A 19009-nucleotide genomic window follows, 5' to 3' on the forward strand; every position below is an offset into this window, starting at 1 on the left:
CACTGTGCCTTATATTGTGTGCTGAGTTCTTGGAATTTCTCCTCTGCAGTGGCTGTCGGGTTATGTAGAAGGATGCATGAGGAGATAATTGTTAAAAAAAAAAAGTCACTTTGGATGGACAGAGGTCAGTCCATGTTATCCAGAACCTTGTGGACCCATGAAGTAGATGAGGGAGGCCTCAACTAAGTCAGCATGGAACCTACTGGCCTCGTCAAGTCAGCCCAGCACGTTTTTGGGGGGTTTACTCAGAAGCAAAAAGTTCAAGAAATAGAGATTCCTGTCAAAGCAGAAAATTGTGGCTTGTTTTTATATTTTGTAGCTTTAGGGTTGGTTGGTTTTTTTTTTTTTCCTTTCTCTTCTTTACACTATAGTCCCAGCTACTCTTTAAAACCAAAGAGTAGTATAGAAAGGAATTTGGCTATTATTTCCTCTGTTACATTTACAATTCTGAGAACTATGTCAAGGGCAGCCTAACCTTAAGAAGGCATTTTTCTCTGAAATTTCTGAAACTGCTTTTTCTTTTTTATGTTTTAAAATGGAATCACTAGGAGAAATGAAGTAAAAAATAAAAGTTGTTGATGTTTGAGTTTTGGTCATACAATGTTCTAATACCCATCCCTTCGCTAGTTTTTATGTCCCACAACTAGTTTCTTCAGTTTTTTTTCCATACCAATCACTCAGCTGGCCTCCCTATGGCAGAGTTCTCTCTCTCTCTCTCTCTCTCTCTCTCTCTGTCTCTCTCTCTCTCTGTCTCTCTCTGTCTCTCTCTGTCTCTGTCTCTCTCTCCTCTCTTGCTCACTTATATGCTCACTTTCTTTTCTCTTTTTTTCCTTTTAGGTACCTTGGTTAACAATAATATTATGAAAGTTTATCATGCATATCGCTTTATTCTTTAAGAATTCAGTTCTTTTTTTTCCCCCTTTATTGAAGAGTAATTGATTGTATGTTTGGGGAACATTTTCTGAATACTCAAGTCTATTCCACTGATGTGAGGGTCCGTCTTTATTCCAAAACCAGGCTGCTGTTTTAATGGCCTTTGCTTTGTAATACAACTTAAGGTTGGGGAAAGTGATGCCTCCTATATACTTTTTTTTTTTTTTTTTTACTAGAGTTGCTCTAGCTATTGGTGGGTACTTATTGTTCCAAATGAATTTCAGGAGTGTTTGATCCAATTCTTTGATGAATGTCATGAGTATTCTTAGAGGAATTGGATTAAATCTGTACAATGCATTGGGGAGTATTGCATTTTAATGATGTTAAACCTGGCAATCCATGAATAGGGTATAGGTCTCCATTTCTTTGTATCTTTTGTTTCTTGAAGCAATGTTTTGTAGTTTTCTTTGTATAGGTTCTTCACCTCTTTAGTTAAGTTGACTCTAAGGTATTTGAATTTGTGTGGCAAAATATTTTTAATGTCCATTTCTTCTCTATCATTATTTGTATATAAAAAGGGCATTGATTTTGGTGTGTTAATTTTGTAGCCTGCCACTTTGCTATATGAATCTATTGTTTCTAGGAGCTTTTTGTGGAGTCTTTAGGTTTTTCTAAATATAGTAGCATGTCATCTGCAAAAAAGTGAGAGCTTGACTTCTTTCTTTCCTATCTGGATGCCCTTGATATCTTTTTTTTTTTTAGTTTTTTTTTTAATTTAAACATGGTTACAAACATGATTGTGGTTGCGTTTCAGTCATATCAGATGACACCCCCACCCCCATCACCAGTGCAACATTCCCATTACCAATGACCCAAATATCCCTCCTCCTTTCCCCGCCCCTACCTATACTCTAGACAGGCTTTCCACTTCCCTCATATATTCTCATTGTTAGGATAGTTTGCAATGTGGTTATTTCTCTAACTAAACTCATCACTCTTTGTGGTGAGATACATGAGGTCGGCTGTAATGTCTAGCCCTCCTCTCTTTTGTTTCTGGAAATTGTTGAGAAATGTCTTTCATTTTTCTTAAAACCCATAGATGAGTGAGACCATTCTGTGTCTTTCTCTCTCTGACTTATTTCACTCAGCATAATAGATTCCATGTACATCCATGTATAGGAAAATTTCATGAATTCATCTCTCCTGACGGCTGCATAATATTCCATTGTGTATATGTACCACAGTTTCTTTAGTCATTCATCTGTTAAGGGCATCTTGGTTGTTTCCAGAGTCTTGCTATGGTAAATAGTGCTTCAATAAATATAGGTGTAAGGAAGGGATTTTTGTATTGTATTTTTGTGTTCCTAGGGTATATTCCTAGGAGTGGAATAGCTGGATCATATGGGAGCTCAATTTCCAGTTTTTGGAGGAATCTCCATATGGGTCTCTAGAAAGATTGAACTAGTCGGCATTCCCACCAGCAGTGGATAAGAGTTCCTTTCTCACCGCATCACCGCCAACATTGCTTGTTCTCATTCTTTGTGATGTGTGCCAGTCTCTGTGGTGTGAGGTGGTACCTCATAGTTGTTTTGATTTGCAACTCCCTGATGATTAGTGATGTGAAGCATTTTTTCATGAGCCTTTTGGCCATTTGTATTTCTTCTGTATCAAAGTATCCATTTCTTCTCCCCATTTTTTGATGAGATTAGATGTTTTTTTCTTGTAGAGTTTTGTCAGTGCCCTGTATATTTTGGATATTAGCCCCTTATTTGATGGGTATTGGGTGAATAGTTTCTCCCAATCAGTGGAAGGCTCTTGTATCCTGGGCATTATTTCCTTTGAGGTGCAGAAGCTTCTCAGCTTAATATATTCTCATCTGTTAATCTCTACTTTCACTTGCTCAGAGAGTGCAGTTTCCTCCTTGAAGATGCCTTTAGTCTCAATGTCATGGAGTGTTATACCTAAGTATTGTTCTATATACCTTATGATTTCAGGTCTGATATCAAGGTCTTTAATCCATTTCAATTTTACCTTCATACATGATGTTAGCTGGAGGTCTAAGTTCGCTTTTATGTGGCTAGCCAGTTGTGCCAACACCACTTGTTGAAGAGGCTTTCTTTGCTCTATTTAGTACTTCTTGCTCCTTTATCAAAGATTAGATGATTGTATGTCTGCGGAGCATTCTTTAGTACTCAAGTCTATTCCACTGATCTGAGGGTCTGTCTTTATTCCAATACCAAGCTGTTTTGATAACTATTGCTTTGTAATACAGTTTAAAGTTGGGGAATGTAATGCCTCCCATATTCTTTTTCCCAATAATTGTTTTGGCTATTCTAGGTTTATTGTTCCAAATGAATTTCAAAAGTGCCTGATCCACTTCTTTGAAGAATGTCATGGGTATCTTTAGAGGGATCACTTTAAATCTGTACAATGCTTTGGGGAGTATTGCCATTTTAATGATGTTAATCCTGCCAATCCATGAGCAGGGTATGTATTTCCATTTCCGCATATCCTCTCTTATTTTTTGGAGCAGAGTTTTATAGTTTTCTTTGTATAGATCTTTCACATCTTTAGTCAAGTTGACTCCAAGATATTTGAGTTTGTGTGGCTTTAATGTGATTGGGGTTGTTTTCTTAATGTCCATTTCTTCCTTATTACTATTGGTGTATAGAAAGGCCATTGATTTTTGTGTGTTAATTTTGTAGCCTGCCACCTTGCTATATGAGTCTATTGTCTCTAGAAGCTTTTTGGTAGAGTCTTTAGGGTTTTCTAAGTAGAGTATCATGTCATCTGCAAACAGTGGGAGCTTGACTTCTTCCTTTCCTATCTGGATTCCCTTGATATCTTTTTCTTGCCTAATCACTATAGCGAGTACTTCCAGTGTTATGTTGAATAGGAGTGGTGAGAGAGGACAGCCTTGTCTTGTGCCAGAATTTAGAGGGAAGGTTTTTAGTTTTTCTTTTTTTTTTTTTAAAAAAACAACTTTATTACATAATGATTGTGTTTGGGATTCAGTCATGTAAAGAACACCACCCATCACCAGTGCAACATTCCCATCACCAATGTCCCAAATCTCCCTCCTCCCCACCCAACCCCTGCCTGTACTCTAGACAGGCTTTCTGTTTCCCTCGTACATTCTCATTATTAGTATATTTCAAAACATAGTTATTTCTCTAAATAAACTCATCTGTTTGTGGTGAGCTTCATGAGGTGAGCTGTAACTTCCAGCTCTTTTCCCTTTTGTGTCTGAAAGTGATTATTGCAAGAATGTCTTTCATTTTTCTTAAAACCCATAGATGAGTGAGACCATTCTGTGTCTTTCTCTCTCTCTCTGACTTATTTCACTCAGCATAATAGATTCCATGTACATCCATGTATAGGAAAATTTCATGACTTCATCTCTCCTGACAGCTGCATAATATTCCATTGTGTATATGTATCACAGTTTCTTTAGCCATTCATCTGTTGAAGGGTATCTTGGCTGTTTCCAGAGTCTTGCTATGGTAAATAGTGCTGCGATGAATATAGGTGTAAGGAAGGGATTTTTGTATTGTATTTTTGTGTTCCTAGGGTATATTCCTAGGAGTGGTATAGCTGGGTAGTATGGGAGCTCGATTTCCAGTTTTTGGAGGAATCTCCATATCGCTTTCCATAAAGGTTGAACTAGACGGCATTCCCACCAGCAGTGGATAAGAGTTCCTTTCTCTCCACATCCCTGACAACACTGCTTGTTCTCATTCTTTGTGATGTGTGCCAATCTCTGGGGTGTGAGGTGGTACCTCATAGTTGTTTTGATTTGCATCTCCCTGATGATTAGTGATGTGGAGCATTTTTTCATGTGTCTTTTGGCCATTTGTAGTTATTCTTTGTCAAAGTGTCTGTCCATTTCTTTTCCCCATTTTTTGATGGGATTAGATGTTTTTTGATTTAACCTTTGTACATGATGTTAGCTGGGGGTCTAAGTTCAATTTTTTGCAGGTGGCTAGCCAGTTGTGCCAACACCACTTGTTGAAGAGGCTTTCTTTGTTCCATGTAGGATTTCTTGCTCCTTTATCAAAAATTAGGTGATTGTATGTCTGGGGAACGTTCTCTGAGTATTCAAGCCTATTCCACTGATCTGAAGGCCTGTCTTTATTCCAATACCAAGCTGTTTTGATAACTATTGCTTTGTAGTACAGTTTAAAATTGGAGAAAGTAATTCCTCCCATATTCTTTTTCCCAATGATTGCTTTAGCTATTCTAGGGTGTTTATTGTTCCAAATGAATTTCAAAAGTGCCTGATCCACTTCTTTGAAGAATGTCATGGGTATCTTTAGAGGGATTGCATTAAATCTGTACAATACTTTGGGGAGTATTGCCATTTTAATTATGCTAATCCTGCCAATCCATGAGCAGGGTATATGCTTCCATTTCCGTGTGTCCTCTCTTATTTCTTGGAGCAGAGTTTTATAGTTTTATTTGTATAGGTCCTTCACATTTTTAGTCAAGTTGATTCCAAGATATTTGAGTTTGTGTGGCACTATTGTGAATGGGGTTGTTTTCTTAATGTCCATTTCTTCCTTATTACTATAGGTGTATAGAAAGGTCATTGATTTTTGTGTGTTAATTTTGTAGCCTGCCACCTTGCTATATGAGTGTATTGTTTCTAGAAGCTTATTCATAGAGACTTTAGGGTTTTCTAGGTAGAGTATCATGTCATCTGCAAACAGTGAGATCTTGACTTCTTCCTTTCCTATCTGGATTCCCTTGATATCTTTTTCTTGCCTGATCGCTATAGCAAGTACTTCCAGTGCTATGTTGAATAGGAGTGGTGAGAGAGGACAGCCTTGTCTTGTGCCAGAATTTAGAGGAAAGGCTTTTAATTTTTCTCCATTGAGGACAATATTTGCCTCTGGCTTGTGGTAGATGGCCTTAACTATATTGAGAAAGGGTCCTTCCATTCCCATCTTGCTGAGAGTTTTGATCAAGAATGGGTGTTGGACCTTATCAAATGCTTTCTCTGCATTTATTGATATGATCATGTGATTTCTATTTTTCTTGTTGTTGATGTTGTGTATGATGTTGATAGATTTACAGATGTTAAACCATCTTGCATTCCTGTGATGAAACCTACTTGATCATAGTGGATGATTTTCTTTTTTTTTATATTTTTTCTTTATTTTAACATCTTGATTACAAATATGATTGTGATTAGGTTTCAGTCATGTAAAGAACACCCCCCTTCACCAGTGCAACATTCCCACCACCAATGTCCCAAATCTCCCTTCATCTCACCCCACCCCCACCTGTACTCTAGACTCATTCATTCACATGCTGATGGTAGTTCTCTTTGTAGTTATTTCTATAATTGCACTCACCACTCTTTGTGGTGAGCTTCAGGAAGTGAGCTGGAAGTTCCAGCCCTCCTCTCATTGTCTCTGACGATTGTTGCAAAAATGACTTTATCTTCTTAATGAGGCATTGAATCCTATTTGCCAGGATTTTGTTGAGGATCTTTGCATCTGCATTCATTAGCGATATTGGTCTTTAATTTTCTTTTTTCATAGCATCTCTGTCTGGTTTAGGTATCAAGGTGATGTTGGCTTCCTAAAAACTATTTGGAAGTATTCCCGTTTTTTTGATTTCATGAAAGAGTCTTGCCAGGATTGGTAGTAGTTCCTCTAGGAAAGTTTGAAAGACTTCATTAGTGAATCTATTTGGGCCTGGGCTTTTGTTTTTGGGCAGACATTTGATTATAGTTTAAATTTCATCAATAGTGATTGGGTTGTTTAGATATGCTACATCCTCTTTATTCAACCGTGGGAGATTATAAGAGTCCAAGAATTTATCCATTTCTTCCAGATTTTCATTTTTAGTGGCATAGGGTTTCTAAAAGTAGTTTCTGGTTACCCTTTGAATCTCTGCAATATTGGTAGTAATCTCCCCTTTTTTATTTCAAATACGAGTTATCAAGTTTTTCTCTCTTTCTTTGTTAGTTTTGCGAATGGTCTATCAATCTTGTTTATTTTTTCTAAGAATCAACTTTTGCTTTCGTTGATCTTTCGGATTGTTTGGCTTTCCACTTCGTTGATTTCTGCTCTCATCTTTGTTATTTCCTTCTGTCTCCCTATTTTTGGGTCCTTTTGTTGAGCACTTTCTAATTCTATGAGCTGCATCATTAAGCTATTCAGGTAGGCCCCTTCTTCCTTCCTGATGTGTGCTTGCAAAGTTATAAATTTTCCTCTCAGTACTGCTTTTGCTGTGTCCCATAAGTTCTGATAGTTTGTGTCTTTATTATCATTTGTTTCCAGGAAAGTTTTGATTTCCTCTTTGATTTCATCTCAGACCCACTGGTTATTCAGTATGAGGCTGTTTAACTTCCAGGTTTTAAAGTTTTTCTTCTGTGTCCCTTTGGAATTTACATTTTTCAGAGCCTTGTGGTCAGCAAAGGTAGCCTGCAAAATTTCTATCCTCTTGATCTTATGGAGGTATGTTTTATGTCCCATGTACATTGGAGAAAAATGTGTATCCAGGTTTCTGGGGATGGAGTTTCCCATATCTATATCTACTAGGCCTCTTTCTTCCATTTCTCTTCTCAGGTCTAGTATATTTTTTTTTGGGCCACACCCATTTGATGCTCAGGGGTTACTCCTGGATAAGCACTCAGAAATTGCCCCTGGCTTGGGGGGAACAAATGGGATGCTGAGGGATTGAACTGCAGTCCTTCCTTGGCTAGCGCTTGTAAGGCAGACACCTTACCTCTAGCGCCACCTCGCTGGCCCCATGGGTCTAGTATATTCTTGTTGGGTTTCAGTCTGGTTGACGTATCCAGTGTTGACAAAGCCGTGTTGAGGTCTCCCACAATTATTGTGTTGTTATTGATATTATTTTTCAGATTTGTCAACAATTGTATTAAATATTTTGCTGGCCCCTCATTGGTGCATATATGTTTAGGAGAGTGATTTCTTCCTGCTGTACATACCCCTTGATTAATATAAAATGTCCATTTTTGTCCCTTACAACTTTCCTGAGTATAAAGTTTGCATCATCTGATATTAGGATGGCCACTCCATCTTTTTTATGGGTGTTGTTTGCTTGGATAATTTTCCTCTAGCCTTTTATTTTGAGTCTATATTTGTTCTGACTATTCAGGTGCATTTCTTGTAGGCAGCAGAAGGTTGGATTGAGTTTTTTGATCCATTTAGCCACTCTGTGTCTCTTAACTGGTGCATTTAGTCCATTGACGTTGAGAGAAAGAATTGTCCTGGGATTTAATGCCATCTTTATATCGAAATTTGGTGTGTCTTTTGGTCCATCTTGTCTTAAAGTAGGTCTTTCAGTTTTTCTCTTAAGCCTGGTTTTGAGTCTGTAAAGTTTCTGAGCTGTTTTTTGTCTGTGAAACCATGTATTCTTCTGTCAAACCTGAAAGAGAATTTTGCTGGGTACAGTATTCTAGGCAAAGCATTTATTTCATTGAGTTTTGTCACTATGTCCTACCACTGCTTTTTGGCCTTCAGTGTTTCTGGTGACAGGTCTGCTGTAAATTTCAAGGATGTTTCCTTGAATGTAATTTCCCTTTTTGATCTTGCTGCTTTCAGAATTTTGTCTCTATCTGTGAGATTCGTCATTGTGACTAGGATGTGTCTTGGGGTATTTTTTCTGGGGTCTTTTTTTTGGTTGGTACTCTTCGGGCATGCAGAATTTGAACACATATATTTTTTAGCTCTGGAAGTTTCTCTTTAAGATGTTCTTGACAGTTGATTCTTTCTGGAAATTTTATTCCTGGGTTTCTGGGACTCCAATGATTCTTAAGTTGTTTCTGTTGAGCTTATCATAGACTTCTATTTTCATCTGTTCCCATTCTTTGACTAAGTTTTCCATTGTCTGTTCATTTGCTTTAAGTTTTTTTTCCAGTCTCTCCCGCTGTATGGAGTTGTTATTTATCTCATATTCCACAGCAATAGTTCTATTCTCAGCTTCTGTTACCCTGTTGGAGAGCTTATCCATTTTGTCATTCAATTTGTTTACTGAGTTTTTCAGACCTGTTATTTGACCTGATATTTCAGTTTGGAGTTTTCTGATTTCTGTCTTCATATTTTCTTGGTTCTTATTAGTGTTCTGTTCAACTCAATCCATGGTTTCTTTGAGTTCTTTGAGCATCTTCCATATTTCTTGTCTAAATTCCTTATCTGAGAGATTGATTAGTTGGTTGGCCATTTTCTGGTCATCAGAATTGTCATCTTCATTCTCTATGTCTGATGTGGCCTGCGTTGTTTCCCCATTGTTACACTTGTATTGTGGGTTTTTCTAGGTGTTGTGATTGTATTCATTGGCTATATGATGTGCAAGGCCATGCTTCTCTGGCTCCACCCTTTCTGGGTGGGTCAACTCATCTCCAAGGAAGGGGAGCCCTCTGTGGATGAAGCCTCACACAGGATCAAATCTTAGGTTCGAGCATGCAGCAGAGAAGACAGTCTGGGAAGAAATGCTGGGCTTTAGTGGTCCAGCACAATTCCTAGTGTGATTTTTTTTTCTTCTTGTTGCAGTGGTGTTCTTTCATTAGAAAGAGCACTGCTTGGGGCCCGGAGAGATAGCACAGTGGCGTTTGCCTTGCAATCAGCTGATCCAGGACCTAAGGTGGTTGGTTCGAATCCCGGTGTCCCATATGGTCCCCCGTGCCTGCCAGGAGCTCTTTCTGAGCAGACAGCCAGGAGTAACCCCTGAGCACTGCCTGGTGTGGCCCAAAAACAAAAAAAAAAAGAAAGAAAGAAAGAAAGAAAGAAAGAAAGAAAGGAAGGAAGGAAGGAAGGAAGGAAGGAAGGAAGGAAGAAAGAAAGAAAGAAAGAAAGAAAGAAAGAAAGAAAGAAAGAAAGAAAGAAAGAAAGAAAGAAAGAAAGAAAGAAAGAAAGAAAGAAAGAAAGAAAGAAAGAGGCAAAAGCTGGCTCCCTGTGTGTGACACCAGGCGGGGAAAATCCGCGAAAGTACACCGACCCAGTGGGGCTCAGCTGTGAAAGACTGTGAGTGTGACCTGTCTATGTCTGTCTACTGTCCTCTTGCGTGAAACTCTTGCGAGTGGGGCAAAAAGAGGCTCAGAGGAGCACGGCCGCTCCGCTTCGCTACGCGGCCGTGCACTCTTTCTAAGGAAAGAACTCCATTGCAACAAGAAGGAAAAATCACACTAAGAACGGCGCTATATCACAGAAGCAAACATTTCTCTCTGGACTGTCTTCTCTGTTGCATGCTCGGGCCTAAGATTTGACCCAGTGTGAGGCTTCATCCACGGAGGACTCCCCTCCCTTAGAGGCAAGTCAGCCCATCCAGAAAGGGAGGAGCCAGAGGAGTGTGCTGCCTACATCATATAGACAATGAATACCACTACAACACGTAGAAAAACCCACAATACAAGTGTGACAATGGGGAAACAACGCAGGCCAGCATCAGACATAGAGAATGAAGATGACAATTCTGAGGACCAGATAATGACTGAACAACTAATCAACCTCTCAGATAAGGACTTTAGACTAGCAATATGGAAGGTGCTCAACAGACTCCAAGAAACCATGGATCGAGTTGAACAGAACACTAATAAGAACCAGGAAAATATGAAGGCAGAAATGACAAAACTCCAAACTGAAATAACATGTCAACTAACAGGACTGAAAAAGTCAGTAAACGAAGTGAATGACAAAATGGATAAGCTCTGGGACAGGGTATCAGAAGCTGAGAATAGACTTGGTGCTGTGGAAGATGAGATACATAACAATTCCATACAGCAGGAGAGATTGGACAAAAAACTTAAAGCAAATGAGCAGACAATGGAAAAATTAGTCAAAGAATGGGAACAGACGAAAATAGAAGTCTATGATAAGATCAACAGAAACAACTTAAGAATCATTGGAGTCCCAGAGACCCAGGAAGAAAATTTCCAGGAAGAATCAATGGTCAAGAACATCATTAAAGAGAAACTTCCAGAGCTAAAGAATATATGTGATCAAATCCTGCATGCCCGAAGAGTACCAACCAAAAGAGACCCCAGAAAAACCACCCCAAGACACATCCTAGTCACAATGACAAATCCCACAGATAGAGACAGAATTCTGAAAACAGCAAGATCAAAAGGGGAAATCATGTTCAAGCAAGCTTCCCTGAGATTTACAGCAGACCTGTCACCAGAAACGCTCAATGCCAGAAAGCAGTGGTGGGATATTGTGACAAGACTGAATGAAATGAATGCTTCACCCAGAATACTATACCCAGCAAAACTCACTTTCCGGTTTGATGGAAGAATACATGGTTTCACAGACAAAAAACAGCTCAGAAACTTCACAGACACAAAACCAGTCTTAAGAGAAAAACTGAAAGACCTAATCTAAGACAAGACTACCCAAAAGACACACCAAATTTTGAAATAAAGATGGCGTTAAATCCCAGGACAATTCTTTCTCTCAACGTCAATGGACTAAATGCACCAGTTAAGAGACACAGAGTGGCTAAATGGATCAAAAAACTCAATCCAACCTTCTGCTGCCTACAAGAAACGCACCTGAATAGTCAGAACAAACATAGACTCAAAATAAAAGGCTGGAGAAAAGTTATCCAAGCAAACAACACCCATAAAAAAGCTGGAGTGGCCATACTAATATCAGATAATGCAAACTTTATACTCAGGAAGGTTGTAAGGGACAAAGACGGACATTTTATATTAATCAAGGGGTACGTAGAGCAGGAAGAATTCACTCTCCTAAACATATATGCACCGAATGAGGGGCCAGCAAAATATTTAATACAACTGTTGACAAATCTGAAAAATAATATCAACAACAACACAATAATTGTGGGGGACCTTAACACGGCTTTGTCAACACTGGACAGGTCAACCAGACTGAAACCCAACAAGAATATACTAGACCTGAGGAGAGAAATGGAAGAAAGAGGCCTAGTGGATATATATAGGACACTCCATCCCCAGAAACCTGGATACACATTCTTCTCCAATGTACATGGGACATTCTCCAGGATAGACTACATGCTGGCACATAAAACATACCTCCATAAGATCAAGAGGATAGAAATTTTGCAGACTACCTTCGCTGACCACAAGGCTCTGAAATTATTTGTGAACTCCAAAGGGACTCAGAAGAAACACTTTAACACCTGGAAGTTAAACAGCCTCATGCTCAATAACCAGTGGGTCCGAGATGAAATCAAGGAGGAAATAAAAAGGTTCCTGGAAACAAATGACAATAAAGACACAAACTCTCAGAACTTATGGGACACAGCAAAAGCAGTACTGAGAGGAAAATTTATAGCTTTGCAAGCACACATCAGGAAGGAAGAAGGAGCTTACCTGAGTAGCTTAATGACACAGCTAATAGAACTAGAAAATGCTCAACAAAAGGACCCAAGAATAGGAAGACAGAAGGAAATAACAAAGCTGAGAGCAGAAATCAACGAAGTGGAAACTCAAAAAACAATCCGAAAGATCAACGAAAGCAGAAGTTGGTTCTTTGAAAAAATAAACAAGATTGATAGACCACTGGCAAACCTAACAAAGAAAGAGAGAGAGAGAGAAACTTGATAACTCGTATCAGGAATGAAAAAGGAGAGATCACTACTGATATGACAGAGATTCAAAGGGTAATCAGAAACTACTTTGAAAAACTCTACGCCACTAAAAATGAGAACCTGGAAGAAATGGATAAATTCTTGGACTCTTATAATCTTCCACGGTTGAAGGAAGAGGATGTAGCATATCTAAACACCCCCATCACCATTGATGAAATTAAAACAGTAATCAAATGTCTGCCGAAAAACAAAAGCCCAGGTCCAGATGGATTCACTAATGAATTCTATCAAACTTTCCAAGAGGAACTACTGCCAATCTTGGCAAGACTCTTTCATGAAATTGAACAAACAGAAACACTTCCAAATAGCTTTTATGAAGCCAACATCACCTTGATACCTAAACCAGACAGAGACGCTACCAAAAAAGAAAATTACAGACCAATATCACTGATGAATGCAGATGCAAAGATCCTCAACAAAATCCTGGCAAATAGGATTCAATGCCTCGTTAAGAAGATCATCCACTACGATCAAGTAGGTTTCATCCCAGGAATGCAAGGCTGGTTTAACATCCGTAAATCTATCAACATAATACACAACATCAATAACAAGAAAAATAAAAACCACATGATCATATCAATAGATGCAGAGAAAGCATTTGATAAGGTCCAACACCCATTCTTGATCAAAACTCTCAGCAAGATGGGAATGGAGGGAACCTTTCTCAATATAGTGAAGGCCATCTACCACAAGCCAGTGGCAAATATTATCCTCAATGGAGAAAAACTGAAAGCCTTCCCTCTAAATTCTGGCACAAGACAAGGCTGTCCTCTCTCACCACTCCTATTCAACATAGCACTGGAAGTACTTGCTATAGCGATTAGGCAAGAAAAGGATATCAAGGGAATCCAGATAGGAAAGGAAGAAGTCAAGCTCTCACTGTTTGCAGATGACATGATACTCTACTTAGAAAACCCTAAAGACTCTATCAAAAAGCTTCTAGAAACAATAGACTCATATAGCAAGGTGGCAGGCTACAAAATTAACACACAAAAATCAATGGCCTTTCTATATACCAATAGTAATAAGGATGAAATGGACATTAAGAAAACAACCCCATTCACAATAGTACCACACAAACTCAAATATCTTGGAATCAACTTGACTAAATATGTGAAGGACCTATACAAAGAAAACTATAAAACTCTGCTCCAAGAAATAAGAGAGGACACACGGAAATGGAAACACATACCCTGCTCATGGATTGGCAGGATTAACATCATCAAAATGTCAATACTCCCCAAGGCATTATACAGATTTAATGCCATCCCTCTAAAGATACCCATGACATTCTTCAAAGAAGTGGATCAGACACTTTTGAAATTCATTTGGAACAATAAACACCCTCGAATAGCTAAAGCAATCATTGGGAAAAAGAATATGGGAGGAATTACTTTTCCCAACTTTAAACTGTACTACAAAGCAACAGTTATCAAAACAGCATGGTATTGGAATAAGGATAGGTCCTCAGATCAGTGGAATAGGCTTGAATACTCAGTAAATGTTCCCCAGAGATACAACCATCTAATTTTTGATAAAGGAGCAGGAAATCCTAAATGGAGCAGGGAAAGCCTCTTCAACAAGTGGTGTTGGCACAATTGGATAGCCACTTGCAAAAAATTAAACTTAGACCCCCAGCTAACATCATGTACAAAGGTAAAATCCAAATGGATTAAAGACCTCGATATCAGCCCCAAAACCATAAGATATATAGAACAGCACATAGGCAAAACACTCCAGGACATTACAGGCATCTTCAAGGAGGAAACTGCACTCTCCAAGCAAGTGAAAGCAGAGATTAACAGATGGGAATATATTAAGCTGAGAAGCTTCTGCACCTCAAAGGAAATAGTGCCCAGGATACAAGAGCCACCCACTGAGTGGGAGAAACTATTCACCCAATACCCATCAGATAAGGGGCTAATCTCCAAAATATACAAGGCACTGACAGAACTTTACAAGAAAAAAACATCTAACCCCATCAAAAAATGGGGAGAAGAAATGAACAGACACTTTGACAAAGAAGAAATACGCATGGCCAAAAGACACATGAAAAAATGTTCCACATCACTAATCATCAGGGAGATGCAAATCAAAACAACGATGAGATACCACCTCACACCCCAGAGAATGGCACACATCACAAAGAATGAGAATAAACAGTGTTGGCGGGGATGTGGAGAGAAAGGAACTCTTATCCACTGCTGGTGGGAATGCTGTCTAGTTCAACCTTTATGGAAAGCGATATGGAGATTCCTCCAAAAACTGGAAATCGAGCTCCCATACGATCCAGCTATACCACTCCTAGGAATATACCCTAGGAACACAAAAATACAATACAAAAACCCCTTCCTTACACCTATATTCATTGCAGCACTATTTACCATAGCAAGACTCTGGAAACAACCAAGATGCCCTTCAACAGACGAATGGCTAAAGAAACTGTGGTACATATACACAATGGAATATTATGCAGCTGTCAGGAGAGATGAAGTCATGAAATTTTCCTATACATGGATGTACATGGAATCTATTATGCTGAGTGAAATAAGTCAGAGAGAGAGAGAAAAACGCAGAATGGTCTCACTCATCTATGGGTTTTAAGAAAAATGAAAGACACCCTTGTAATAATAATTTTCAGACACAAAAGAGAAAAGAGCTGGAAGTTCCAGCTCACCTCAGGAAGCTCACCACAAAGAGTGATGAGTTTAGTTAGAGAAATAACTACATTTTGAACTGTCCTAATATTGAGAATGTATGAGGGAAATGTAGAGCCTGTTTAGGGTACAGGCGGGGGTTGGGTGGGGAGGAGGGAGATTTGGGACTTGGGTGATGGGAATGTTGCACTGGTGATGGGTGGTGTTCCTTTTATGACTGAAACCCAAACACAATCATGTATGTAATCAAGGTGTTTAAATAAAAAAAAATTAAAAAAAAAAGAAAGAAAGAAAGAAAGAAAGAAAGAAAGAAAGAAAGAAAGAAAGAAAGAAAGAAAGAAAGAAAGAAAGAAAGAAAGAAAGAAAGAAAGAAAGAAAGAGTGTATGGCCACATAGTGAAGCGGAGCGGCTGTGCTCTTCTGGAGCCTCTGGGAGAGCGAATTTTCTGGGCCCTTTTTGGCCCACTCTCAAGAGGTTCAGCAGACAGGACAGTAGACAAACACACACAGGCAGCACTCACATTTCCTCACAGTCGGGAACCACTGGGCAGGTGTAGATTTTAGCATTCAGTTCTTAATCTGAGTAGTGATTTCCAATTTTCATTGTCATAGTGGTCCTTTTCTGTTCTAACTACACACTCACCTTTATATTGTCTTTGGGTATTTTTATATTATGTCCCCTCCCCCCGTTTTTTAGAAATATTTTTTTTGCTTTTTGGGTCACATCTGTGATGCTCAGGGGTTACTCCTAGCTATTAGCTCAGAAATTGCTCCTGGCTCGGGGAATCATCTGAGACACCAGGAATCGAACCAAGGTCTGTCCTGGATCAGTCGAATGCAAAACAAATGCCCTACTACTGTGCTATCACTCCAGCCCCTAGAAATAATTTAATTGAATCATTCTGAGATACAGTTAGAGTTGTTCATGATTGAGTTTCATTTGTACAGTGTCCAATACCCAACATCTGTGCACATTTTGCCACCAATGAACCCAGTTTTCCTCCTCTCCTTCTCTCTGTACTCCTCTCTACCTGGCAGATGTATTTTTCACTCTTTCTCTCTTCCTTTTTGGTACAGTGGTTTGCAATATTTTAGTGATGGGGTATTATGAATATCCATTTATGTCATTTCATCACCCAGTTCTTGTCTAAAGCTATCTTTTCCAGCTATCATTGTCATAGTGGTTTCTTCTATGCTCCAACTGTTCTACTACTACTTTGTGGCAAGTTTCCTACCATGGACTGGTCCTCTTGGCCCTTTTCTCTTTTGTTTTTAGATATTATTATCATACTATCTTGTTATACATATATTCCACAAATAAGTGTGATCATTCTATGCTTATCCTTCTACCCTTGTCTCATTTCACTCAGCATAATACTCTCCATATTCATTTGTGTATATGATATATATATAATGACTTTATTTTTTCCCAGCATCTGCATAGTAGTTCATTATATAATTATACCACAGCTTCTCTGTCTACTCATCTGTTGTCAGGCACTTGGGTGTCAGGCACTAGCTATTGTTAATAGTGATACAATGAACATGCCTTTTCTGCATTGTGTTTCAGGCTCCATCAGGCATATTTCCAAGAATATACTGGGTCTTATTTCTAGTTTTGTGAAGAATGTCTATATTGTTTTCCAAAAAGACAGAACTAGTTGACATTCTCACCAGCAGTAAATCAGAGTTCCTTTTTCCCCCATATTCATGCCAGTACTGTGTGTGTGTGTGTGTGTGTGTGTGTGTGTGCCAATTTTTGTGGTGTGAGGTGATATCTCATTGTATTGATTTGACTTTTGTGTATGGTGTTTAAAATAGAGATCAAGTTCAGTTTTTCATGCAACTGCCTAGTTTTCACATTACCACTTATTGAAGAGGCTTTCCTTTTTTCACTTTATATTTCTTGCCCCTTTATTAAAGATTTATTTATCATATATCTGCAGGTCCATCTCAGAATATTCAAATTTTTTCTATTTATATGAGGGTCTGTCTTTATTCATGCTGTTTTAATGACTACTGGTTTATATTACAGTTTATGGTTGGGGAAAATGATTTCTTTCCTCCCATTTTGTTGTTCTCAAAGATTTCTTTAGCTATTCATGGACACTTATTGTTCTATACAAGAGTGTTTGATCCACTTCTTTGAAAAATGTCATGGGTATTCTTATAGGGATTGCTTTACATCTGTACAATGGTTTGGGAAGTACTGCCATTTTTATGATGTTGATCCTCCCAATCCATGAGCAAGGTATATGTTTCCATTTCCTTCTGTCCCCTTTTATTCCTTGAAGTAGTGTTTTATAGTTTTCTTTGATAGATCTTTCATCTCTTTGATTGAGTTGCTCTGAGGTACTTGATTTTCTGAGGCACAATTGTGAATAGTATTATTTTTTAATATCTCTTTCTTCTCCCTCATTATTTGTATATAGAAAAGCTACAAAATTCTGCAGCACCTCTTAGTGCAGCATTGGAAACCCCTAAGCATCAATTATGGGAAGGTAATTCCCCAGCACTATAGGGCAAGCAGTAGCACAATCTCATTTGCTGGCACAAAACCACCAGCATGTTGGCTGGATATCTTTATTGGCCAAGTACAACACTCCTGTGTTAAACATTTTGAGTTCTGACATGTATAATGATGTGTATCCATTGTTGCAGTATCCTAGTTTCACCACCCTAAAATTCTGATGCTCTAGTTATGAAATAAACAATTAGACCATTAAAAGATAAGAAAGGACCTTAAATACATATTGCTAAGTGAAATATACATTTAAAAGAGGGACATCCTGTCTGATTCTAACCAGATGACATTATAAGAAAGGCAAAATTACAGAAACAGTACACAGCTTAATAATTGTCAGGATCAGGGAGAGGGGGGTGCAAAACAGAGCAATCTGGGAACAATACATGGGAAAGGATTAGGGCCTTGGATTTATCTGGGTATAAAAGTGAGGTATCTGTATACTATCTAAGCCACTGGAACCAAACTAAAATAGTTCAACTTTAAAATATTATAAGCAAGGAACCCAATTAACCATAGTTACACTTCAAAGTCTGCCTGCTAAAGAGGCAGGTTGAGGTGGGCCTTGGCTAGGAACCTGGTGTCGGTGGAAGATTAGAGACACAGGTGGTGGAATTGGAATTGGAACATTGTATGCCTAAGATGATTGTCAACAACTTTGTAAGTCATATTGCCTAAATAAAAATAAAATTAAAAGACAAAACAATAAATACAACCCCATTTTAACAAATCATTTCTCAAAGTCTAGAGTAGCCTCATCTGTACCTCTGGATCCTTCCTTTGACCACACTTTGTGTTTCTCTTATAAAGGAGTTTGAGATCCCCTCGGGAGCAGATAGTACTGGCACCATCGCTGGTTAAGGTTGACATGGAGATGATGCAGCTCACCCAGGAGAATGCAGACTTTGCTGAGCGGGATCGCTACCACCACTCCTCCCCAGTGAGCCGGGAACAGCTGATGCCTCGGTACTAGCACCAAGTACTTACCACTGGGCAGCCCTGGGGACCTCTTCTCTGGGGCTCATGGTTCAGTGCACTGTGTATGCAAATCCCAGAACCGTTGAGGTGGTTCTTTTTGGTAAAAACCACAGAGACCTATCCTCACATTACACAGAGACTGGAAATCTGCCTTCAGAGACCTATCCTCACATTACACAGAGACTGGAAATCTGCCTTCTGCTGGAATGTACTGTGGAACAGGAAACTGGCTGCTTATGGCTGCTGCCTACATACAGAAATGCAGATGTGGAGAACAAGACCCAAGGATTTATCTCAGGGCCTCAATAAATGTTTCTTTTAATGTTGATATTTTTTCTTTCTGGGAAATCAGAACATTCTCCCATGTTTCCAAA

At 38.8% G+C, this 19009-nt stretch overlaps 1 protein-coding gene across 1 annotated transcript in view; it reads left to right on the forward strand.

Annotated features, from left to right (window-relative positions):
* The window catches only part of SLC12A8 (solute carrier family 12 member 8), a 156346-nt gene extending 137716 nt beyond the window's left edge, over nucleotides 1–18630 (forward strand). The window contains exon 12 of the mRNA XM_049785531.1: nucleotides 18468–18630. Within this exon, the coding sequence (XP_049641488.1) occupies nucleotides 18468–18630 (163 nt within the window). The remainder of the gene's footprint in view (nucleotides 1–18467) is intronic.
* The last annotated feature ends 379 nt before the right edge of the window (nucleotides 18631–19009 follow it).

The sequence above is a fragment of the Suncus etruscus genome, chromosome 13, assembly GCF_024139225.1.
Source record: "Suncus etruscus isolate mSunEtr1 chromosome 13, mSunEtr1.pri.cur, whole genome shotgun sequence".
NCBI classification, from domain to species: domain Eukaryota; kingdom Metazoa; phylum Chordata; class Mammalia; order Eulipotyphla; family Soricidae; genus Suncus; species Suncus etruscus.